Below are 26,355 nucleotides of genomic sequence, written 5' to 3' on the forward strand. Positions count from 1 at the left end.
CTAGATTTTTCTCCCTACTCACCTCTCATCTGTCACATTCTCTCAAAACTTCAGCTATTTTCTCTTGTTTTTAAAAATGATAATAACTACCTTACAAGGGGCCCCCACTGTTTCACTATTGAATCTGGAGTGTATCCAACCCCCTATATGTGCCTTCCTGTATGTTCCTAGAAGTAAAGATATAATATGTTCATCTAATATGGTTTACTGCTATTAAATGGGAAAGAGATAACAAAACCAGAAACTAAATACAACTTTCTTCACTTTAATTTCTATCAATCAGATCAATCCTTTTCTAAGATTATAGACCCTAAAGATGTAATCAGTAGATGTAAACATGTAAATTTGTTGGGTTTACTTCTATTAATATAGAAATTTGTAGGATTCAGGTTTTAAAGGTCACAATTCCTTTCATATGTCATTTTTCACTTGCAAAAATAAATTAGTAAATATTTCAAAAAGATTTATTTAAAAACGTATATTGAAACATTCACTGTTAAGGTGGAATAAGAAGTGAAGTCTATGTTTATACAAATAAAGCAAAAGTGAAAATACATTCACTTCTAGCATAAACTGAAGGAATTTAAAGCATACAATAAAGAATATAATGTCATGCATCAGATACTCCTGTAAAATGACTTGTCACATTCTATCTGGATGGTGGAAATAAGATTTATACATTTTTAAACTTACTAGTATAATCATAATCAACTGTTTTTGCATTATTTAGATTACTTGACATTACAAAAAAAATTTTGTTTCCTACTTATCACATGTTCATTGTTATTATAATCTGCAAAATAATTGATTATATTTATACTTAGCCTATTAAAATGGAATATTTTATATATTAAAATTCAGTAAGAACATTCATAACTTTCAATCTCTGATACGTATCTAGTAACTTTTTTTTTCTTGTCTCTTCATTTACAAGGTATGCTACAAAATATACACTAAGGAATTTCTGTACTATTGACACTCTCTATGATATATTTTTAAAGTATGATTTAAACATTTAAATGGACCCTTCAGAATCTATTCTATGAAGAGAGCCATAAGCACATCTGCTATAATTCATAGGACTAGTATTTAAAAGATACATAATATAGTATTTTACTTATCATCAAAATAATGACATAATGAATTATTATGACAAGATTATTATGTAAAGCACTAAAAGTACTAAAGGACTCTATTTCAAATATAATGCCTCAGGAACAATTATATATATTTTTTCATATTCATGACATTTTGTTTCCATCAACTAGTTTTTTTTTTTTTTTTTCAAATCATGTAAACTCTGCTATAAATTTTAGTGTGAAGTTTCAACATGGTCATCTAAAGGGAAAAAAATGCAAATAAAAAGCACCTTGCAGTGTGAGTTGTTTGGACAGCTTTGGTGTAATATCGATTCCATTCTTCAGCCAGCCAAGCTGAGGGTTCGGTATCCCTTCTGCATGGCACCTGAGACTTGCAGTTACCCCAGGTTCTCGAGCCTGGCTCTCTGGATACACTCGGATTACTGGAGGCACTACAAAAAGAAATGGAGAAAAATTTGAATTAGTAAGCCATATTCTTTGATTTCCCAAAAATTGCAATGTGAGAAAATTAATGATTATATATTTTAATGATAAATATTTCTATAGCTCTTAGTTTCCAAATTCATCATCTACAAAAATATGCCAGTCATCCTTACATAAAAGTTATTCTGAGACTATGCCAGGAAAAATACAAGCTGACCTGGGATATCCTGTTTTGGTAATAAAAGAAGTTTTCAAGGATGATAGAAACATCAAAGAAATACAGAAGTCAGCTTAAAGGGGTTATTCACCTTTATTCACATCCTTATTCACCAAATGTGAGAAAATTTGAACATTAAAATAGTTAGCAATTACAAAGAAATATAAGGAATTAAATAAGACTTTAAAAATTCAGTTATATAAATAAGTAAATGAAAATATAAATGAGAAAATCTTTTCCTTACCCTAGCATGTTTAAAAAATCAGGATAGCAATTACATTTACAGAAGCATCCAAAAAAATAAAATATTTAGAAATAAATTTCATCAAGGCGATGAAAGACTTTTATGCTGAACACTGCAAAATGAGTTGAAAGAATTTAAAGAAAAACTAAATAAATGAAAAGGCATATGTTTATGAGTTTATGAGTTGAAATAATTAGTAAGAAATGTCAGTAAGATGACAGTACTACAAAAAATTGGTCTTGAGACACAATGTAATCCCTATCACAGTTCCACCTGCATTTTTTTTTCTTTTTTTTCTTTTTGCAGAAATGGAAGAGCTAATCCTCAGATTTATATGGAATTACAGGGGACCCCCAAACAGCCAAAATAGCCAAAACAATCTTCAAAAAGAATAAAACTAAAAGTCTCATAACTCTCAATTTCCAAATATACTACAATGTATGTGTATAGTATATATATATATAGTTTTATACACACATATATAGTAATCAAAATATATATGCATATGTATATATGTACAGTAATCAAAACAATACGATACCGGCATAAGGAAAAAATTTAAATCTATGGAATAGAGTTAGAAAGCAGAAGTAAACCTATTAATTTATGGCTAATTGATTTTCAACAAAGATGCCAAGGAATAGTCTTTTCAAGAACTGATGCTGAAACAACTGGATATCCATATGGAAAAAAGCAAATTTGAACTCCTACCTTACAACATATATAAAAATTAACTCAAATATATTAAAGACCTAAATGTAGGAGCTAACATAATAAAATAATGAAACACTTAGAAGAAAATATAAGGGTAAATCTTCCTGACCTTGTATTTTTCCATTGATTCCTAGATATAACTCCAAAACAAGCACAAAAGAAAAAAAATCAAGAAATTGAACTTCATTAAAATTAAAATTTGGGGTGCATCAAAGGATATCATCACAGAAGTGTAAATACAACTCACAGAGTAAGACAATATTTACAAATTATTTCTGATAACATACTAGTATCAAGAATATATAATGAGCTGTTAAAACTCAGCAACAAAAGACAAACCACCCCTTCTGCATAGCAAAGGAAACTGTCAACATAATGAAAAGGAAACCTACAGAACAGGAGAAACTATTTATAAGCCAGATATTTGATAAGTAGCTAGTACCTAAAATAATATACAATGAACTCATGCAATTTAATAGAAAAAAGCAATTAAAAAACGGGCAAAGTACTTAAATCCACATTTTCCAAGGAAACTGCAACCTCAGAAAAGATCTAATACCAAGACCAGCTGACTAAGCTGTTCTCAAATTCTTTAGCTGTCTCATTTCTCTACTTATTATCTCATATCTCTATTTTCCTGTTATTATCTCCTAAGATAACGTTTGTTGTTTTCAGCCACTGTTTTAGTATATTGTTTGCTAATATATATAGTAAGTTTCTTGATAGAAGTGGTTTCGCATTATTTCATCATTATATCCCCTTACCTAATTGAGTGACAAAAAGTACTGTGGAACATGAAGAAATGTTCCACAAAAGGCATGTTACAGACCTAATTACCACACATATCTTTTATTCATGCTCACACTTTATCATTTGTTATTTAGAATGACTTGAGAACATATGTACCCTGCATTTGCCTTAGTAAGAATATGTCTTGGTAAATAAGGAGAAATACCCTGGTTCTCAGTGGAAGAAGTCTCTGCTCGAGCTATCTTAGCAAAAGACAATATATAGAAATATTCACCTGGACCATCTTGCTCATTGGTTAGCTAATATACTTTCAACTGCCTGATTTCTTCTATTTTCACCCAATGGAATGCCTGTCCAAGATGCAAGGTCCACACTGAGACTCTCTTTAGGGTCTCAAGTCTAGCACAAAGTTAGTTTCACCATTGTTTTTCCTAGTGACTGGAGGAGCCATTGTATATACAAATTAGACTAACTGATGAATAAATATCAGCCTTCTAGATTTACTGAAGTTATAAAAGCAATTCAAATCAAGAGATTAGTTGAAGCCACAATCAGGACTACAGATATCATCCTATTGGCCCCATCATTTTGGCTATACACTAGACTTATACCAGCTCTATGGGAAGGAAGGAATCCTCAGAAATGCCCAGTAATTCTTTCAATTTGTAGCTATGTCTTTACTTTGTGAATTGCCTTTAATGGTTACTGGAACAGAAAAAGTAATAAACTTCCAAAGTTCTGAGCACCAGATTTCTGCTGCATCCTTTCACCCTCCCCTAATTTAATTTAAAACAAACACAATACACACAAACACCGGCAGCAACATGGGAGTAAAACCACACTCTGATTTTTTTAACCCTGATGAGCACTCAAATGGTTTATTTTGAAATATCAAATATACTTTCAAAAATAGTTCTCATAAAATTTTGCACATACTTTCCTGGGAACATAGAGCACATTTTTAGGCTTTTGGCATATATCTAAAAGCACAGGGTATTTTTTGTGCCATTTTATTATATTGGAGGAGGTTCAAGTAAATAACTTTTTAGAGATATGATAATATACTTCCAGCAAAACCACATTACCATAAGATCTAGAGTAAAGAGACTTCTTTCAAATATTCAGGCCTAATCTCTAATCTCTTAACAATTCAGGAGTTGGGAGATGAGCTTTTTAAAAAGACTTACATAGAGTGCCAAAATGGAAAACTACTCTTTCAATAAACATTTAATAGAAGAAAGTGCATCTTGCCACAAAACTTATAGCCAAAGGACCAATGTTTCTTACATCATTCTTGGAATGGCAAAAAAAAAAGAAAAAAGAAAAAAAATGAGACAACCTGAATATATCAAAAATTAATTTGAAAGAAGGACATCAGTCAACTCAGTGATAACAAATTCTACATCATTCATATTTAAAAATGTAGATATTATATGGGTCACTTATACTGTCATTGATATTCCTCAAAGGACAACTTTTCAAATAAGATATTCAATCTCCCTGCATTCCTAGTTGTTTCTACTTTATTGATACATCTGCAAGTGAACTGAAAGAAAAACAATGAAAAATAATTTTTGCCATATTGAACTTTTATACCCGAATAAACACTATTATATTTTGAAGAAAAATAAACATATATTATGCTTTTCCTTTAGTATGCTGGTATCAAGTGATGGTCTGAAAAATATCTTTTAATTTACGCAGAATTGAAGGATAAGTGATTGGCATAACATCTATTTAACCTCAGTGACAAGCTACACATTTAAAAGTAGGTAATTTTTCCCGGGATACATATTATGAAATATAAATGAGGATTGATGGTAGCCTGAATTAAAAAGTCAATAATCCTCCAGAGAACATTTCAAGCCATTTGTTACAGTCATTTTTAGTTAGGAAGTGCACTCTATGAACTCGTCTTTCCTTGCTGTTGGTATTGCATGAATAAAGAAACTGATGAAGACCACCAAAGAGTTTTCACGTTGGATTTAGAATCCAATCTGTGTGTTATCATGAAAATCTTTAAATAAGGCTCTCAATATTTTAAGCAAAAGGTAATATTTAAAGTAAATGTCTATACAGTGAAAATTTCCTAATGATATTCAAATTCTCACCAAAATTACTCAGGAAGCAATTTATTTAATATAATATTATCTAAGAAAATCAAATGATACCTATATTAAATAGTATATTATGTGCTCATGTATATAAACATGTTAAGTAGTTGAGATTATTACATACTGATCAATTTCATTCTAGAAAATATAGTTTCTGTCTCTTAAAATGGGAGACATATATAAGAATGTAAATATATGCATTGTATTCATAAATAAAATTTAAGAAATGTATAAAATACACCGTTCTTTCTGAATTTTAAGAAAATAATTAATAAATATTTATTGGGCAACTTCTAAGGGTAGTAAATTGTGCTAGATGACTATCTTCATCTTTCAAACACTCTGTTTTATACATTAACATGTTGAATAAGTATTGAGTACAGGTTTTGACATTAACCGAATGAACATTAAAAAGAATGCATTCTTGACTTAAATTGTTTTTTCTGGTACCAATCATAAAATAAATGTTCCCATAGATATAACTACTGGAATATGATTATTTGTAAGCTAAATGTAAAGTCTGAAAATTAGATGTTTAGCAGTTATATATAAGGTATATTTGAATTCCTTGAAAAATTGTATTTTAAAATGTAAAGGTCAAAATATTATCAATGCATTTATAGTAGTTTGGAGAGCCATTAATTAATAACTCAGCTCAAATCGAGTAACTTCTCAAGGAAACTGAACTACTTCTTTCCATGAGCCAGTTAAGATAAAATTATCATATGACTATATTGAACTAATATAATAAAATTGTATTTAATTTATCTAATGGTTCTTAGAGCATAAAGCATAATCAGATACCGTATATGGAGGACTAGTTGCTCTAAGAATACATACCTAGGGTGAATACTTTTTATTTATTTTATTTTTTTGAATACTTTTTAACTAGCTGTAGAAATTAAAATGAAAACGAGGTTTTGATACTAAAAATTAACTTTAGAATAAAAAAGTAGATAGGCTAAAGAAAGTACAGTAAAAATAGTATAATTATATTTTGCTCGATCTCTCTTCCTGCCATGGAATCAGTTGTGAAGATTTATCAGCTCAAAACCATACAGTGCTGAATAATATTAATAGATATAAAACTTAGTAAAAGTTGGTGGATATATTTCTTAAAGCTCTGTAATAACTTCACCGTATTAAAATAAATCAATGTTTTTCTCAATATCACAAAGTATCTAATAGAATCTAATCATCTTTCTAATCTAGTTGAGAAAGGATCTAATGAAAAAATGGATGTCTATAATACTAAGCCCTGCTCTTTTCATCCTTTCACTTGCATTCTGTGATCTTTCTTTAGAAATCTCTGCATTGTTTCAGAAAGTATGAAAACAGCATAACCTGGGTGCTTTGGAAGTCTGACTTTAGAGTCCAGAAGCAGAGATCACTGACCCAATACAATGACTGCAATCTAACTGAAAACAATAATGAATTTAAGGTGAATTGTCAGGTCACTGGTATGTAAACAACTAAACATTGGATATAAATTTTTTTTTCCCTTTTTCTCGATGCCATTATCTTGTATTCTTTGAAGGACTCTATCACTGCTCTTCCACAAATTATTCACACAGCTGCAACTGTTAGAAAAGGTTCTTAGAAAGCTTGAGGCTAAGAATATAAATGTCTCTGAAGTAGTGCTGACTCACAGTGGCATCTGGATTGTTCTGTTTGTATTACGACTTCCTTTGTCATTAAAGCAACTTTCCTATGAAAAATTACAGACAGAGTTTAATAAATATTTTAAATGCTACTGAGCTTGTCCAATGCCTTTTGTCTCTGACATTATTAAAGCCATCAATTTCTCTTTAACTTTGTCCCAAAGCAGTCTTTTTATATTCATGACTTTCACACTGCCTCTTGTCAATATTACAAAACTCTCTGATCACATTATTGCAGCCTTCATAAAAATGTAGAGGATCCAACAAATGTTGGAGGCAAAATATAAATTAACAACAACATACTTATGGTCATAAACTTTTGTGATTTTTCTGTTAGGTCTTCCCATTTATCCTACAGTAGTCTAACAAATCACACCTTTTTAAGCTATTTTGAAAGGGATAGCAGTCTATCCTAGTTTAATGAACTTAGAACCATTCTACTAATCCTTAAAGTTAGTGGTCCTTTTAATCCCCAATTTTAAAAAATGTCAAAAGCCATCATTTACATGAATGCTCTCTGACACAAAACATAGCCAAAGCATTCAAGGCGATAAGAGAGAACATTGTTTTTCTCAATCCATGAAAAAAGAATTAATGAAAAAAATAATTTAATGTCTGGCACATGATGGATACTGGTTTTTTAGACTTTATTTACTTTCATTTAATATATATTTAATTTAAACAAATTTTCAGGAGATCCCACATTAATTATTTGAGGCAGGGAATGTGCAGTAGATACACTCTAGTAACCCCTTCACATACACCCCCGAATATCCGAAGGTATCTCTAACACATACTCTATGTTCTAAGGGATAAAATATCTCATTTCTCTAAGTTTTCCCGTTTATAAAGTTTGAAACCCTTCCTAGAATTAAACAGATTAAAAGAAACAATATAGAGCAAGTTGAAATATTAGTTGTCTTAACTCACACACTTTGCTTTTCAGAAATCATATTTTTGCTATTACATGCAGAGTGACTGAGACTTATAGGACAAATGACAAATGTATGTAATTTCACTACTCAATACCAGCTGACTAATAGAAATGGACTTTTTAGAGATTCAAATTGGAAGTGGCCTAAACCCACGTATGGGTTCAATAGGATAGAAAAGCCATACTTGAAAAAAAAAAAAAAAAGAAAAGCCATACTTGATCAGCTATATCTGCCAGGACTAGAGAAGGGGAAATGGAAGCAATAAACATTTTGCAAACTTGCTTAGTGTTTAAGATGTAAATATAGACCCTATCCAAATACAATATATAACCAGATTCATTCAAAACTGCCTGTAAAAAAACTAAACGCGTCACGTGAAACTTTTAAGCTCTTCCTCAATCATATTTGTTGTACCTCATTGGCCAGATAACGAGTAAGTACATGCCTACCCTGTAAAAAGGCAGCTTTTGTGACTGGAGAGTAAGAAAAACAGTTGCATTAGTTAGAGCTTAAAAAGATACAGAAAACATATGTCTTTCAACTTAATATTAAAATGTGTGGCAAAAAAAATTTATAACTTTCCTTAAAGCTATTATTCTAGCTAGACTTATCTTTTTCCACCACTTGTATAAGAAATGGAAAAACTTAAAAGACGTGTAAGACCATAAAATATAAAACACTTTGTATCAGACAGGATTACTCAAGAGGCAGAGCTCACATCGCAACTTGGAATTGAGTGATTTGGGGAGACTTACTGTCACTCTTTCAGTGCTTTTTTCTTCATTTGAAAAATAAAGGTTACGATGAAACAGCGTGATGGCATTCTAAAATATAAAATGCCTTGCAGATAGCAAGAAATGAATTTATGATAATATTGTTGATGCAAATCCTGGTGAAAATCTTTTCAATTGAGTGATGATAATTACAAATATTAAATAATTTTCCTCAGGGATTTTTTTTATTGCAAACTACTTTATGCTAAAGCAAAAAAAAAAAAAATCTGTAGGTTTAGAAGGTTAACTGCATCTACAGTTATACCAGTGCTAACACACTGAGGATTATAATGTCCCGATTTCAAAATGAGCTTTCTGATAGGAATTATAAATGCAATCTACCTGTCATTAGAGTTAGCCATATAATTCTAAACCATAATATTAATTTACTAAAAACATACAGACCAGCTCATTTGAAAAAGGGACTCTTGAATTAAGCAGCAGTCAGCTTCGTTTTTTGTTGTTGTGTTTGTTTTTATTTATTTATTCAAGTTAGTTAACAGTGTATCATTAATTTTGGGAAAGAATTCAGCGATTCACCAGTTGCACATAACACCCAGTGCTCGTTACATCACGTGCCCCCCTTAATGCCCATCACCCAGTTACCCAGTCCCCCCACCCGCCTCTCCTCCAGCAACCCTCAGTTTGTTCCCTATAGTTAAGACTTTCTTATGGTTTGTCTCCCTCTCTGTTTTTATCCTATTTTGTTTTTTCTTCCTTTCCCCTATGTTCATCAGTTGTTTCTTAAATTCCACACAGGACTGGAAGCATATGATGGCTGTCTTTCTCTGACTGACTTATTTTGCTTAGCATTATACCCTCTAGTTCCATCCACGTCATTGCAAATGGCAGTAAGTTTTTATTTAAGCAAGCATTACTTTATCTGTATTTTAATCAACAACTGTCAAAAGAAACCTGTGTTACAAAACTACAAACAAAACTGCAGCTAACTCTCAAATCTCAACAGAGGAAAAATGTGCTATTTTAGACTTAATGCATTTGATAATTTTTAGAATATCCCCTCACTTAATGGACAATGACATGGGTTGTTGTTTTTTTTTTTTTCTCTCTAGCTGAAACCTAGTAATTTTATCATATACAGACATTATCAGAATCTACCCCTGCTTCATATAAATCCATGAACCACATGAAACCAGACCAATCAGAGCTTGAGGCCCATGTTCAGCATGTACAGCCACCTGTAGCTGGAAACTTCTTTAACTGAGTCTTGTTTTTTTCAATTATAAAATTAGCATATTAATAATAATTGCCTCAAGGATTTTGGGGAAAAAAGATCATGCATATAGAAAAGCCATTTAAAATGTTGCAAAATAGATATTACTCATTCAAGTTGGCTCTAATTTATTTCTCTTTAATTTCTTGTTTTTTTATTTCTGAATATACTGCATATTGATTATTAACAATACATTATACAGAGGAGGCAGATAAAATATTAATCACCTCTCTCACCACAGAGTTTTGAAATATCCAGTTTTAATCTTGCAATGTGCTTTAAGTTTCACCTCTATCCTTATACAGCATATATGCACACATTTGTTTCTCAAATATGAATTTATTCTCTATATATTACTTTGTATTTATTTTTTTAATTTTAGATATTTTAAACATATTTGAGGACAATATATGTAAATGGGTTTATTGTTTTTAATAAATTAATAATTTTTGCAGTTAAGAGTACATGATAATTTATTCAATTTTAATGGTGATATGGGTCACAGTTTCACACTATTATACATAAGTGTGCATAAAAATCATTCTTGTACCAACATACTACTATTGCTTTTGATTTTCCAGATAAGCTGAATCAAAGAATTGCTAAATTGAAAAGTACATGTATTTAAAATCGAATGTTAAATTACTATGCTAATATTTTATAGAAATCCCTTCTCTCAAAACTAACCACAGTAGGGGAGGGTGCATTTTCCAGAAATTCATCTGAAATGGATGTTCTTAATTGTTTAAATTTGGCAAATGGTTCCTCATTTTAAATAAATCAGATTTCATTGTTTGCTACTTGAATATGTTTTCCTATACTCATTAGTCATTTTGATTCCTTTTATGAATGGCCTGTTCATAGCTTTTACCCATTTTTTTCTTGTGAATATATAGGAATATTTATTCTACTAGAGAAATGTACAACAATCCTTTAGCTCTTATTTGTGCTGTAAATGTTTCATCCAGTGTATTTTGAATAACTAAATACAGGATATTTTTATTTATGGTGACCCATGAAACAACTCTTTCATTACTATTGGATTTCTTGTCTTGCTAAAGAAAAACACCCAAACACTGACACCTTCAGTTAAATAAATATTTTCCTTAACAATTAACAGCCTAAATTTATTTTTCTTTTTAACACAATTATATTTCTAATTAGATTATAATGTAGTTTATGATCCAACTTCTGGGTAAATGTTAAAAATGTTTACATAATGTATGAGAAACCCTAATTTTCTTTCAGTGGCATTGATTATTTTAATACGTCATTCAAGAATGAAGCAATATATTTTCAATAATTGTATATCCTTTCTTCATCACACTGTGTATAATAATTTTTCAATCACTATATATATTTTTTCATTGTATATTTTATTTTTATTTTACATATCACATATATGCACATATATTTTCATGTTTAAAATGATTTTACAGGGACGCCTGGGTGGCTCAGTGGTTTAGCGCCTGCCTTCGGCCCAGGGCCTGATCCTGGAGACCTGGGATCAAGTCCCACATCGGGCTCCCTGCGTGGAGCCTGCTTCACCCTCTGCCTGTGTCCCTGCCTCTCTCTCTGTCTCTCATGAATGAATAAATAAAATGATTTTACATATTACCGCTCTTTTCTGTATTTTAACCACCTCATGAATCTGTACTATATTTTTTAGTTAATGTCGATTTATTTTTTTTTAATTTTTTTGTCGATTTAAATTAGGTTTTGATATCCCTTACTACAAATTCATTCACACTACTGTTAATTTCATCAGTTTTTTTTCCTACATTTACTCTTTTATTAGAAGAAGTAGCAGCAGAGAGGGGGAAAAGAAGTGAGGGGAGAAGAAAAAAAAAAAGAAATGTAGGGAGGAAGGGAAGAAGAAAGGAAAAAACAGAGAAGAAAAAAACAGATTTTTGGAATTCTGGTTGAAATTGTATTAAATCTATAATTTAAAAAGCTGTGGAATTATTTTATTATTACTTTTTTCCCATGCAGTTATTTTAATATATGATATCTCCCAATATAAGAATATGGTATATTGTTCCATTTATTTACATTATTTTTGAAGTCCTTTAGTTAGAATCTGAATTTTTTCTACTAATTTTTTTTTAACATTTTCTTTTTTTTGCTGTTAATGGAAAATGTGTTTATATAGATTATAAGTTGCTAAGTGTCTATGAGCCCTAATTTTCTTTTAGGAAAAAAAAGCTTTTAGATTTTGATCTCTTGGGTTTCAGAGTTAAGCTGTCCTATCATCTGCAAATATATATTAAAAAGTTGTATATCTTCTAATATTTATATGCTTAAACTCCAAAACAATTGAGTGATAGTGGAGATGGGTAATAGATGGCACCCCTGAAAAAAAAGGATAACCCTGGCTTATTTCTATGTTACAGGAAACACCCATTATATTAGTTAGCATTTTAAAAATAAGCATTGTAAGGTATAGGTTTATTCTTTTCATATCTAATTTACTATATTATGGTATACTAATTTTTTTTTAAGATTTTATTTATTTGAGGCACAGAGTCCCTGTGAGCACACAAGCGCACACAAATAGGGAGTAGGGAGCAAAGGCAGATGGAGAAACAGACATTCCCCACAGAGGCTGGAAGCTCCACACAGGGCTGGATCCCAGAACCCGGACATTATGACCTGAGCTGAAGGTGGATACTTAACCGACTGAGCCACCCAAGTACCCCTAGGGTATACTAATTTTATCAGTTACATTTCAGCTATTTTTCAGCATTTTATATATATGTGATATGGATATAAATGATAAAAAAACATATATATGACAGCACTAATGTTACAGCCATCCGTCTACCTATAATCTAAACACAACATATATATCAAGCACAGTCATTGAGTTATTACAATCTTCTTTACTTTTGCTTAGGTTTTGTTCATTAATCTGTTAATTTTTTAACTGTACATTAAAATCCTCACTATTATTATACCTTTATCAAAAAAATCCTTTGATTCTTATATTCTCCTTGACGCAATTTTAATATATATATTAGGTACATAAAAGTTTTTGATTCTTGTACGTTCAAATGTTTTTACTATGGGGAAATATTTTTCTTTATTCGAGCCAATGTGTTTAAGCTTAACTAACACTTCCGTAAAAGTTCTGGGCCTCCAGAACTCCTGTTTATTCATGGAGGACACACCACCAAGATATCAGATTTTAGTTGGAACCCCAATGAGCCGTGGGTCATTTGCTCGGTGTCTGAGGATAACATCATGCAATTCTGGCAAAAGGCTGAAAATATTTACAACGATGGGGTCAGATGTGATGACATTGGAACTGGAGGGGCAAGGATCTTAAAACCCAGAGTATAAGGGATGTTTCTATTGAATGTAAGGCTACACGGATGCTTGGTTTATCAAGCGCCGAAAAGGCCTTGTCTAGTAGGAATTGTGTGATGGCACATGGTGTTCTTTACCTTCTGATTCTAGCACTTTCAAGTGAGCTATTGCGTACCGTATCATATCGTGGCTTTTAGGAAAGAAAGGAATGTTGTTTAAGAATGAACATCACCATTGTTTTAAAATACAAGTAGCAGGGTACTGCCTTTGATTCAACTATTTTAAGTCCTTGTTTTCTCAAACTAAGTGCTTGCTCTTCCCAAATATGCAAGGATAACTTTTACACTTTTTCCCTCCAACACTTGATGATTGGCTTTGCAGAAATAAAGTTTTAAAATAATTTGTTTTCATTTACTATAGATTTAATTTACTATTGATTTCATTTAATTTATTTTCTACACAACTGATCAATCACTTTATCATCAATATATTTTCATTTCTTTTTAGGTGTTTCTATCACATAGAAACTAACTTTTTAGGTACAAGTATCACATAGCTGAATTTTTATTCCCAAACATTCATTTTGAAGCAGAAGTTCAAACCACATATATCAATTGTCATGCACATAATATTTGTTTTAATTTTTCATTTAATTTTATACTTGTATCATACATTATTGTTATTTCCTCTTTTTTCGGACTTCATCCTACCTATATTGCACCGATAAACTCCCTTTGTATTCCTTCTTCTTCAATCTCTTGTGAAATCTCCATCTTTAACTGTCATACGAAAATCTTTTTTGTCAAGTTATATCTAAGAATTAAATAATAGCTACTCCTAACTCAGGATGTAAGATCACCTCTATCTAAAATAGAGTTTTAGAATTTTTTTGTTCCTTTGCTTCTTTTTACTCCTCACGTTCACTCTCAAACCTGGAAAAACAAAAACAGGACCAGCAAAAATGCTAACTCAAACACATGATGGAAAGAGGAATCCTTTTATTTTGGGGGCTTATTTAGGGATTAGAATTTAGAGATCTATAAGTTGTCTGAGGAAGAAGCAGATACCTGACTATAGCAGACATGGTCCAATTTGTAATTACTCAGACTTGGGTCATCCCTCCCATTGCCTGCTAGTTATAAGGTCATATCCATAGTTGGAGGCTTTTATTTTCTCTTTTATTAGTGTTCATGTATTATCTTTCTGTCATGGCATTATCATTGACTCAATCTCACACTTTATACAAAAAATTAACTAAAAATGTATTTTAAACTGCAGGATACAGAACTATAAAACTTTTAGGAAAATACATAGGAAAAATTCTTCACTATCTAGGAATGAGCAAAGAATTCTTAGATTTGACTTTAAAAACAGTATTCATTAAAAAGAAAAAAAAAAGGTAAATGGACCTCATCAAAATTTAAATTTTGATGTTGTAGAAAAAAGGCCTATGAAATGGATTAAATACAAGCTACAGAGTGGGACAAAATATTTCTAAACCAGATAAAAGAACAAAAAAAGAATATCTAAAGAACTATCAAAACAAAAGAATATGTAAAGAGCTATTAAAACTCAACAGTAAAAAAGTAATTCAATTAGAAAATTGCTAAGTGATATAAGAGGACATATTATTGAAGATCATATACAGATGGCAAGTAACCACATGATAAGATGTTTGGCTTCATTAACTATCACATAAATGCAAATTAACATGACAATAAGATTTCACCACACATATCAGAATGACTGAAATAACACCAGTGATAATGCCAAGTGTTGGCCATGTTGCAAAGAAACTGAATCACTCGTACACTGCTGGTGATAATGTACAATGGTACAAGCACTCTATCAGTCACACACACACACACACACACAAATCTAAACATGAAACTACCATTTGACTTAGCAATTAAAATCCCAGAGACATGAAAATTTGTTTTCATATAAAAACCTCTACATGAATACTTTTTGCAGTGTTGTTTGTAATAGAAAATAACGAATCAGCCTAAATGTCCTTCAATAGGTACATGAACAAACAATCTCTACTATATCCATACCATGGAATACTATTGAAAAAAAAAGGAATAAACTATTGATACAACAACATAGGTGAATCTCCAGATAATGTGCTCAATGGAGGAAAAAAAGTCCAATCCCCAAAGCCTATCTACTGTATTATTCCATTTACACAACATTCTCAAAATAATTAATTATAGAAAGGGTGAACAGATTCATGAATGTCAGTGGTTAATGAGGGGGTGTGGACAGAAAGAAGTGGGTATGGCTATAAAAGGGCAACTTTAGGGATCCTTGGGGTGATAGAATTGAGCTCTTGTCTTTGATGTTATCAACTTCAATATCCTGGTTCTTTTTTTTATTTTTAAGATTTTATTTATTTATTCATGAGAGACACAGACAGAGGCAGAGACACAGGCAGAGGAAGAAGCAGGCTCCCTGCAGGGAGCCCGACGTGGGACTCGATCCCAGGACTCCAGGATCATGACCTGAGCCGAAGGTAGATGCTCAACCGCTGAGCCACCTAGGCGTCCCAGTATCCTGGTTCTAATGTTGTACTATAGTTTTGCAAGATGTTACCAATGGAATAAAATGGTGAAAGGGATTAAAGGATGTTTTCAAATCATTTCCTTAAAACTGCATAAGAATCTGCAGTTATCTAAAAATAAAAAAGTTTAATGAAAATGTTACTGATCTACTTTCAATAAAACATGATTTATTTCAGTAATGAAGAAAAGCCCACCCTATGTAGCTCAAAGAAAATGATTCATCCCATTGCAACCATTATAATGCCATTCTAATTTTCCTGGGCAATCCTTCATTCCCAGCTTCTCCATACTCTGCGTTCTCACAGGTTTGGTTCCCTAATAGTGCACTTGACACATCTCTCTGCTGATGTGTGCTCGGCAGGAGAGAGAGCGTGCATGTATGTGTTCCCATACTCCTAGTGCCGGCTGCTGCCATCAACGACTAGAGGTGGCTACCTCTCAAGCTAATGTGATGTTCAACTCAGAAATGGCATGTTTCCTATATGTTTATTTGCAAATAATGTTGCCACCACAGAGCCAAATTAAAAAAATGGGAGTCATCTGTGATTTGTCCCTCTAAATTATTAACATTCCCAACCAATCCACTACATAATTATATACCACAACATATTTACTCCTAATTTTCTCTCAATTTCTTCCCCTTTCCTACCCTAAATTTACTCTGCAACTCCACTATTTCTAGCCTTTGTAAATGTAAAATCTATTAAGTGATCTTATTTCCTACATTCCTGTACTAATCCATTCTCCACATCATAGCCAAAATTGTGTTTAAATTGAGAGTAGGACGTTGCACCTACTCTAAATGAATGAACTATTTCTGCTTTCTGTACTTTTCCTCTCTGTAGTATTGTCCCTTAATTAGCATATATTTTTTAAAAACCTAACTCTCCTAAACTATTCAGTATCACCTTTGATAATTTGGCCAGAGAGGATATAGAATATTCTAACCAGGTGTACTGTAGCAAATTGGAAAAATTGAGAGTATAATTTACAACTATTGAGAATAACTAATCTAAGAATTTTTTAAAGTCTGTTTTATATATAATCAAACAAAAATTAAAAAGAAATATTAAAATAATCATAATAGCATGCTAAAAGGTAAATATTCATTTTTATGTGTTAAAGTCTTTTCTGCATATTAAAATAGAATAAATAAAACACTGATTCATCACTCACTATATGAGTACTTATTGCTTAATTTTTTGCAGAAAATAGTATATAATATTAAAGTTAATTTTCTTCGGTGATTAAATTTGCTATTATTCACTCAGAAAACAGCTTAAGTAAACTTAAATCAATAACCAATATTTATTATGGGAAGTATAACATTATTAATCATATATACATATACATATATACATAGATACATACATATAGACACATATACATATACACATATACTCATGCAAATTTTTTAACATGTCTAGTACTTGATGTGATACAATAATAAAATAATCACAACAATAAAGAATCATTTTTTGGAAATACAGTCCTATAAATTCTCAGTTTTCCTTAAAAAGAAACTGTAGTTTTCAGTTTTATCAATAGATGGCACTACTATTTACCGTATTTTTTTTCTACACTATAACCTAAAATATTTGCTAAAATATATCAGTTGATTAAATAATACATTTTCTCCTTCTAAAAGCTTACTTTCAGTAAACAATTCTTATTTCCTTGACAGAGTTGATGTGTTATTTTAAAATACTCACAGTTTTTAAAGCCATGATAATCACTTACAAAATGCTCGTTAGCGTCCATAAAATTTCCCAGATACTTTCTAAGAAATATTTTTTAATCTTTACTTTTAAGACATCCTGACTTAAATTAGCATTTGTGAGAAAAAGGACTGTCGTACTTGTTAGGAGTAGTACTATCATTGGGTGTTTTGCTTGCTCATTACTTGCTTTATTTTAAAATAATCAGTGCTCTTAAAAAGTGATTTAGAGGAAATGTGATATGATGGCATATATTAAGATTTGATGGCATATATTATCTATTGATAGTGACAGCATTACTGATAGTCACAAATGATCTATTTTCTACTGTTAATCCCTTATGCAACTATATGATACACAAAATTATTCGTATTTTTTATCATGAAGCCTACTCGCAAGTCACTATTCTAGATGCCAGTGTATAGCAATCCTCCTACTTAACCTCTGACAAAGCTTACTTAAACTAATTTGTGTTAGCTGGGAATGTGGAGCCAGAACCAAAGGAGAACTTCTCAGGCTGCCTTATGAACAATAAATTAATCAGAACCTTCCAACACATACTCCCTTTTCATTTCCTTTTGGCTTATCTTGTCTGTCATTATCATCATATTCATCATAACTAGCAGTAACAACAACATCTTTTAGCACTTGCTCAATATGGAGTCTCTATATATGGCATTAAACTTCTAGAAGTATGCTTGCCTCATCATCTCAACTAAATTGAAACTACCTTGTGCTTAATATAATCTCAGTAAATACACTGCAATCAAAACAGATGTAGATTTCTGAGGAAAAATGCTATTGCGTGTCCACACCTTTCTCTTTGACTCTCACCTAAAATTATGAATCTACATGAGTGGTAATCCTCCTACTAAGGAGAAAATGTACTCAGTCCAGGTTGTATCTATGGCCCATTTTGGAAAAGTTCTTCTTTGCATTTTATACAAATTTTTGAATTCATCTGACACCTCAAATTTCAAAAAGGCTATATGGGGAGGAGCTATGTCCTTGCTTATGTCACCAAGTTTAATTAATGACCTTATCTACTGTGAGTTTAATTGGATCACTGGTTTCATCATTAGAAGAGTACTCTGCAGCTGACCTTTGAACATCACAGGTTTGAATTGCAAGGGTCCACTTATATGCAAATTTGTTTTCTGCTAAATAGAGGACTATAAAAGTATTTTCTCTTCCTTATGGTTTTCTTCATTAAATTTTCTTTTCTGTGGCTTACTTTATTCTGAGAATGTACTACATAGTACATATAATATACAAAAGGCATATTAATTAATGGTTTATGTTATCAATAAGGCTTCCAATCAATAGTAGTCTATTGGTAGTTAAGTTTTTGGAGAGTCAAAAGTCATACGTATATTTTCAACTGTGAGGGGGTTGACACCACTAACCTGCACATTGTTCAAAGGTCAACTGTGTACCAAGACACAAATACCATTGTTACATGCAGAATGGCGAATTCTCATCAGCCCACAGCAATTTAGTTGGTTATTTTTTAGGATATTAAAAAAAAAAAAAGTTTCCAGTTCAACAAGCAAAATAGATCAACATAAATCTATTTACTATGTGCTATCTGCAAAGTAAAAAATGAAGCCTATTCTAGATGCCAGTGTATAGCAATCCTCCTAGAGAAATAGAGAAAGCAAAGTATTTATGAAACATGACCCTCATTCTTTGGCTATCTAATTGCAAAGCTCCATGTACATTAAAACCCTAAAGAAAGATGCTCTGAAAATCAACTTAATTACTTCCAATGAAAAGAATACCGCATATGTAGCAACGCAGGGTGTCTAAGGTGGAAGAGATTACTATGAACTGCAATGCTCATGGATACCTGTGTGTAAAACATGGAACATGAATCGAGCCTTAGAAAATGGATTTGACCTTGGTCAGAGAAAATGGGAGGACTGGGATGCCTGGGTGGCTCAGTGGTTGAGCATCTGCCTTTGGCTCAGGGTGTGATCCGGGTCCCGGGATCTAGGTCCACATGGGGCTCCCTGTGAGGAGCCTGCTTCTCCCTTTGTCTGTGTCTCTGCCTCTCTCTCTCTCTATGTCTCTCATGAATAAATAAATAAAGTCTTAAAAAAAAGAAAAAGAAAATAGGAGGCCCATCCATACTTATACTCATGCCCTAATGACTTCAAGAAGTAATGTGGTACAAGAGCAAACTGCATTGAGAAAGAAACATGAACTGCGTAGTAAAAATTGTGTAAACGAATTACAGCAATCACTCATAAGAAAAGCATAAAGAGGTATTAATTTGGAGAACTCATGAAAGCCTAAATATGAAATGTGAAAATGTAATTCTATACTTTCCCAAGGCACCAGAGAGCAGTATACAATTTACTGAATTACTGCTACAAACGATGTCCTGTTTCATTGTTAAATTAATTTCTAAAATGTTCTTTCCATTTGGACAAGTTTAAAAATGACACAGGTATCAAATAATGAAATCACATTTACTGATATACTGGATGGTGTAATACAGTGTACTAAGTGACATAAAAAGGAGTTAAATGGTTCCAATCATGACTTGTCGTAACTGCCTGCATTATACTAAGCTATTGTTTCATAATTTAAAACGTCTTACTATTTTGAATTGAACTACGATTTAAGCATAATATGAAAGAAAAAATCGTAAATAATAGATATCAAATGAAAAATTGAGAGAAACACCATCACCAATAACAGTAAAACAGCACAAGGGAAAAGATTAGACAAATTCATTAATTTAAATGAAGTAAAATTTATTTTTAGAACATATGGATTAACAAGTACACATGCAAATTGTAAAAGGTGCTTAAAATCTAATTAAGCTATCTTGAGAGTTCCTTCATGCTAAATCTTTAAGATCAAATAAGCCTCATTATCACATTAACCTTCTTTCGACTCTCTTGTTATACAAGTGTCATTACATTAATTAGTCATTATACTGTTCTTTAAGTGCCGGCCACCTCATGAGTGTTTTGTAACATTACCTAGGACTTGTATACACAGAAATAATCTGTGAACTATCACTTTTACGGACAGGTGTAAACCAGCCCAGTGAACTAGGTCACGCTAATCTAACTGTGTGTGGAGATATATTCAGATTATAATTTTATAAAGAAATTTTTTTTTAATATTTAAAGTAAGATAATAAGATTTAGTACATTCATTTACCCATAAAAGTCCATAAATACATTCACTTGTACCATAAAAGAATTCTGGCCAAATAAATTTAGGTCTAAGTCAATCATGGGTGAATACAAAACCATGGTATCCGAGAATGGGTCATCTACTGGAGAGATTTGCTCCTGGTAACAAAAGACCCCAAGGAACTCTTTGATTCATGCAGAGGATTGTACCTCTCCCTAGACATCAGTGAGTGCACAAGTGGGAGAAGGGATGGCAAGCTTTGAGAAGGACTGAGCTTACTCAGTTCTTTCTTCTCCTACTTTGGATCTGTCTGTAAAGAGGATGTGTGTTGTTCTGCTCTGGGGAAGGTCAGGGATGGACTTTGTTTCCCTGTGCCGAGGTCCATAGCAATGCTCATGAGTTACCGGACACGTTAAAGTATGGACACTAAACAACTGTCTTAGATCTCAACCACATCCACCGAGCAGCTTTTCCACAATGCAGGTGATCTCCTCTCCTTTACATAACTCACTATCTTTCCCTGAATTGCTTCAGAAGACCAGATCGCGAGGAGAAGAAACTGGTGTTATTTACCCAGACCCCCAAACGCCCAACATCTGATGCTTTGGGAAACCCTGACAAATGTACAGAGTAAAGTTCGGTTGACATCATAACAGTAGGAGGAATCGTAGCTTTTGAAACGGCTCCGGGAGGTGACTTAGCTCGGATAGTACATGCTTTGAGGGTGATTTTATATAGAGAGGGAGAGTAGGAAAGCAGGTTTCTATATGCTGCAGCCTTAGCGAGTGGCTTTAGGCCTTAAGCTTTAATAAACACAGGCTAATTAGATTTGGTCCCATTGGGTGACTTTTTTCCCCATAAATGAATAGCTGTGTTTATGCAGGCGGAACTGTGTCTAACAAATACAGACCTTAAGAAGCAGGTCACCCTGTGTAGAGGCTGTCATAATTCAATTCTGAATTACCCAGGTGCACTTTGGTCTGGTATTTAAATCAAGGCCGAAGTAAAGGTAAGTCCTTTTTATATGTATCAGTAAGTGGCTTTCTCTGTGTTTCTCAACCGTGTCTGTAGGAAGTGTTTCTGTGTTTTTCCCCCTAATGCACAGGCAGCTAATTTCCATTAGTGCTACAAAGCACTAAGTACAGGTTACTCCTCTATATTATTAGTGGCCCACCTAGCTAGGCAATGCTAAGCTGACTACCCAAATTCCATTAACTACCTTTTTGTTACAAATGAGGAATCTTGCAGGGATGACTTCTGTAAAGGAGAGCTTTTTCAAAGACTTAAACACCAGCCCACTGCTAGTGGTAACAAGTATTCTGGTTTCTGTTTTTATATAAACTCTGATCGTGGCTTTAGATTGCAGAGATCTACAATGAGTCCTGAGCCAAAGAAAGAGCATGCATTTTATTAATAGACAAAGGCAAAATAAAAAAGCATCTTATCTTTGTTCTAGAGAAATAAATCTCAAGGGTTGGATAGAGAAGCAACTGCCAGTGAAAGCACCGCCAACTAAAAACCTAAAATGGCAATTAAACCTCCATACCCCCACTGTCGCCAAGAATTAGGTTTGCTCAGGAAGTCAAGGAGGCACTGAAGTAATTTAAAAATATACTTTAATTTTCTATAAGGACATGAGTAGTAGAAAATGAAAACAAAAGAAAGGAAGAAAGACTGATTAAACTGGAAAAGAGAGACTTACTTAGGACGACATCTTAGAGGACAGAGCAGCCTGATATGAAGAAGGAAAATTAGATCTTGATGTCCAGCACACACACCCCCACATATACACCCCCCCACACACACATGCACAGCACGCAGGCACGCGCGCCATGAGAGGCAGCTCTAAATAGGGTATCATTAAAAACCAAGGAAATGTTTTAGTTGTCTATTTAATAAAATCATAAGTAATTCCCTGCAATCTGACAGCTGAGGAGAATGGAAAAATCTCAGAAAGCAGACTAGAATGATTCCTCAAGGGGATCCTAAATTGGAACCAATGGGGAACATTTATTTATCTATTAATATGTATTTATCCAGTAAATGGCACTGTTCAGGGAAAATGCAGAGAGACAGACAGAAAGGGAGAGAGAGAGGGAGAGAGAGAGAGAGAGAGAGAGAGAAAGAGAATTTTCTCCAGTGAAGGAAGACCAAAAATAAACTATAAACATATGAAATAAGTAATTCAACTTATTTAACGAAGCCTAAGATGCTATTATTTATATATCAGTAACAAAGAAAAAATTGCTTTTGGCTTAATAAACATATTGCTTATTATAACCCTGGATTGTGGAATGTATCCCTATATCAAGGATGGTAAATACTAGGGGAAAAAAACACTGTAAATAGTAGGTTAGGATGTATGAAGTTATTAGCAGGTAATAGCACTATGGGTAAATAAAGTCAAGAGTGACTGGAAGTGGGAAGGTGAGGACTAGTTATAATTTTAAATTGTGTAGTCTGCATAGGCTTCATTAAAAAAGGAACATTTAACCAAAGAGTCGAAGGAGGTTGGAACCGAGCCTGGTGGAGATCTGGAAAGTCTCCTCAGGCAGAGGGAATAGCCAACTGCAAACACTTGTTATATTTAAAGACAAAAAGAGCATAAAATGCAGCTGGAGTGGAGTTTGCGAGGGGAAGGGTAGCAGGATAAGAAGATGCCACAAAATCAGAACATTTCATGTTTTGAAGGGCATTCCAACGACTGGCTTTTAATCTGAGTGGCATTGGGGGCCACGATAGGATTTTAGGCACAGTAGGGACCATGACCTGACCTCACAAACGTGAAGTCAGGGATACGCAAAAATTAGGAATGATCATATTAATTTGGAAATACACAAAAATGAGAATAATATTTCACAGACGCTCTATCAAAGTGTGTACACCAAGTGTGGAAAAAAAATATTAGAAAGAAGAGCAGCATAAAAGTTTTATGGCATCCCCAGATGTATTTCAAAATGACAGTAATTGCAGGTGGCCGAGGAGCCCTCCTCTGCAGCTTAGGGCACATGACCAGGAGACCTACAGACTGAAGAAGAGGAGACACGCTAAGAGGAATCCAGGCGAGGTAACGATGGATCATGTCTGCACATGGGTTAGATATTAGTCTGATGGAAGAAGAACGTCTGGGTGGATGACTCACATCAAGAAGGAGAAGGTGAAAAATATTTGTTTGGACTGTGAATGGTTCTGGCAGATCCAGATGCCATATTTTCAGATCTCTCCCTGTGACAGATCCCACAGGACGGCATACAGAGGAACACACGAGAACAAAAATGTTTGGGCCCGAAAGCAGAGAGCAATAAACAAGAAGGAAGACCCTGATTTCCAGCATACCGCTCTGCCAAAGGAAAAAGGAAAGGGTCCAAATTAAGATGATAATGAAGTTGGTGAAACCTCCTGAAATAAATAATGGAGCAACTAAGAGAAAGAGAGCATTAGAAGCTGGGGAAAATGTAATAGAAATAAATACAACACAAGATCCGCAATCCTTCAATTTGAGGAAATGGCACAGTGGAGAGCTCATGGTGAAGTTAAGGTTGGTAGCAGTCCCCTGAAGGCATAGTTTTCAGAAACATTAATCTCAATTTTAGTTTCGGAATCAGCTAAAGGCTGTATGTCAGCTGGAGCAGTGTGGGGCCTTGGGGAAATCCTTGAGGACCTGGTTTCACAAACGCAAGTAATTCCATGTGGCAGTGTGTCCAAAGATGTCTGTTCCCCAGAGACCATGTGATTGTCTCAAATGTTTTCTGAAAGACGTGGTGCCCCACACCACTTGATTTTTCTCCCAGAAAGCCTACAACCACTGTGCTCTCGTGGCAAAATCAGACTAGATGCACACTAAGAGTATTCCCTTTCTTTTCTGAGCCCAGAGCCAGCTTCTCTTTCTCACACTCCCTTACAACAGAATATACTGGGGCTCCCGGGTGGCTCAGCGGTTGAGGGTCTGCCTTTGGCTCAGGGTCTGATCTTGGAGACCCGGGATTGAGTCCCACATCTGGCTCCCTGCATGGGGCCTGCTTCTCCCTCTGCCTGAGTCTCTACCTCTCTGTCTGTCTCTCTCTGTGTCTGTCATGAATAAACAAATAAAATCTTAAAAAAAAAAAAAAAAAAAGTAGAATGTACTGATTGTGAATCCTAGTAGGGAGGCAAAAGTGCTGTTACAAGGCCTGTCCTATAAGCTTCCTACACATCCTTCAAGCATTGGCCCTTCTGTTATCTGCTAAAAAAAAAAAAAAAAAAAAACCACGGAGGATCTAGGAGATCTAGGATCTAGTGGAGGACTCCAAGTTTTCAGGGAAGTGATTCTCAAACTATCAGCAATTGGGAGATCTTTTTTTTTACTTCGACTTCTATAGTTACCAGATAATAGAATCCTTTACATAGATGGTGTAGAAATATAAAATTGGTATAAAAAATTTTTTGAGCTTACTAGTAACAACTTTTTTTTTTTTAAAGATCTTATTTATTTATTCATGACAGACACAGAGTGAGGCAGAGACCCAGGCAGAGGGAGAAGCAGGCTCCCTGTGAGGAGGCTGATGCAGGACTCAATCCCAGGACCCTGGGATCACGACCTGAGCCAAAGGCAGACACTCAATCACTGAGCCACCCAGGTGCTCCTTACTAATAATTTCTCTACTTCAATTCATGGATTTGTAACAGTTCACAGGTCAGAGAAACAGTTCACAGACTATATTATAAGGACATGCAGCAGCTTGGTCTTACATAATACAGTGGCCTATAGACAGAAGGATCCTGGCTCTCTACCAATCTGAAGTTGGATTGTAGTAGAAATGAAAAGTAAGCCCGATAAATAAAGATAAAATGCTGGCTGAACTGACCTAACAGACCAACGATACAGTCGTGGCTTAAATAAGATATATCTTCTGAGACATAGCCATAAAATGGTATGGTGGTTTGAGAGTATTGATGTGGTTAAGTTGTTATAACAAAGAGATCCAAATTCAGTGATTTAAACCAAATAGTCCTTATAGATGTCCAAAGGATAGTTGGGTAACCTGATCTTGTTATAGAACCCAGTGTCAACCCCTTGTCGCTGAAATAATTACCACAGATTTAGTGACTTAAAGCAACAAAAATTTATTCTCTTACATTTTTAGAAGCCAAAAGTCCATAAACAATTTTAGCAAACTAAAGTTAAGGTGCTGGCAGGGTTGGTTCATTTTGGAGTCTTAGGGAGAAATCTATCTTCTTGCAATTTCTGGCTTCTTGAGACCACCTGCATTCCTTGGTCTATGACCCCTTTATCAAATCACTCCAACCTCTTCCTCTGGTATCATATGTCCCATTTCCTTGTTTGGTTTTCTTGCCTCATTTGTGTGAGGACTGTTATATTTAGAAAGTACCTGAATAATATCTCCAATTCAACATCCTTAATCATATATGTAAGTCTCCTTATAAGCCATATAAGGTAACATTCACA

General features: G+C 33.5%; 1 protein-coding gene across 4 annotated transcripts in view; it reads right to left on the minus strand.

Annotated features, from left to right (window-relative positions):
- Positions 1 to 26,355, minus strand: part of FSTL5 (follistatin like 5) — a 706,657-nt gene that overhangs the window by 130,080 nt on the left and 550,222 nt on the right. For all 4 annotated transcript variants that reach the window (XM_038559137.1, XM_038559135.1, XM_038559136.1 and 1 more), the window contains exon 9: positions 1,370 to 1,531. In XM_038559137.1, the coding sequence (XP_038415065.1) occupies positions 1,370 to 1,531 (162 nt within the window). The remainder of the gene's footprint in view (positions 1 to 1,369; positions 1,532 to 26,355) is intronic.

The sequence above is a fragment of the Canis lupus genome, chromosome 15 (genome assembly GCF_011100685.1).
Source record: "Canis lupus familiaris isolate Mischka breed German Shepherd chromosome 15, alternate assembly UU_Cfam_GSD_1.0, whole genome shotgun sequence".
NCBI lineage: Eukaryota > Metazoa > Chordata > Mammalia > Carnivora > Canidae > Canis > Canis lupus.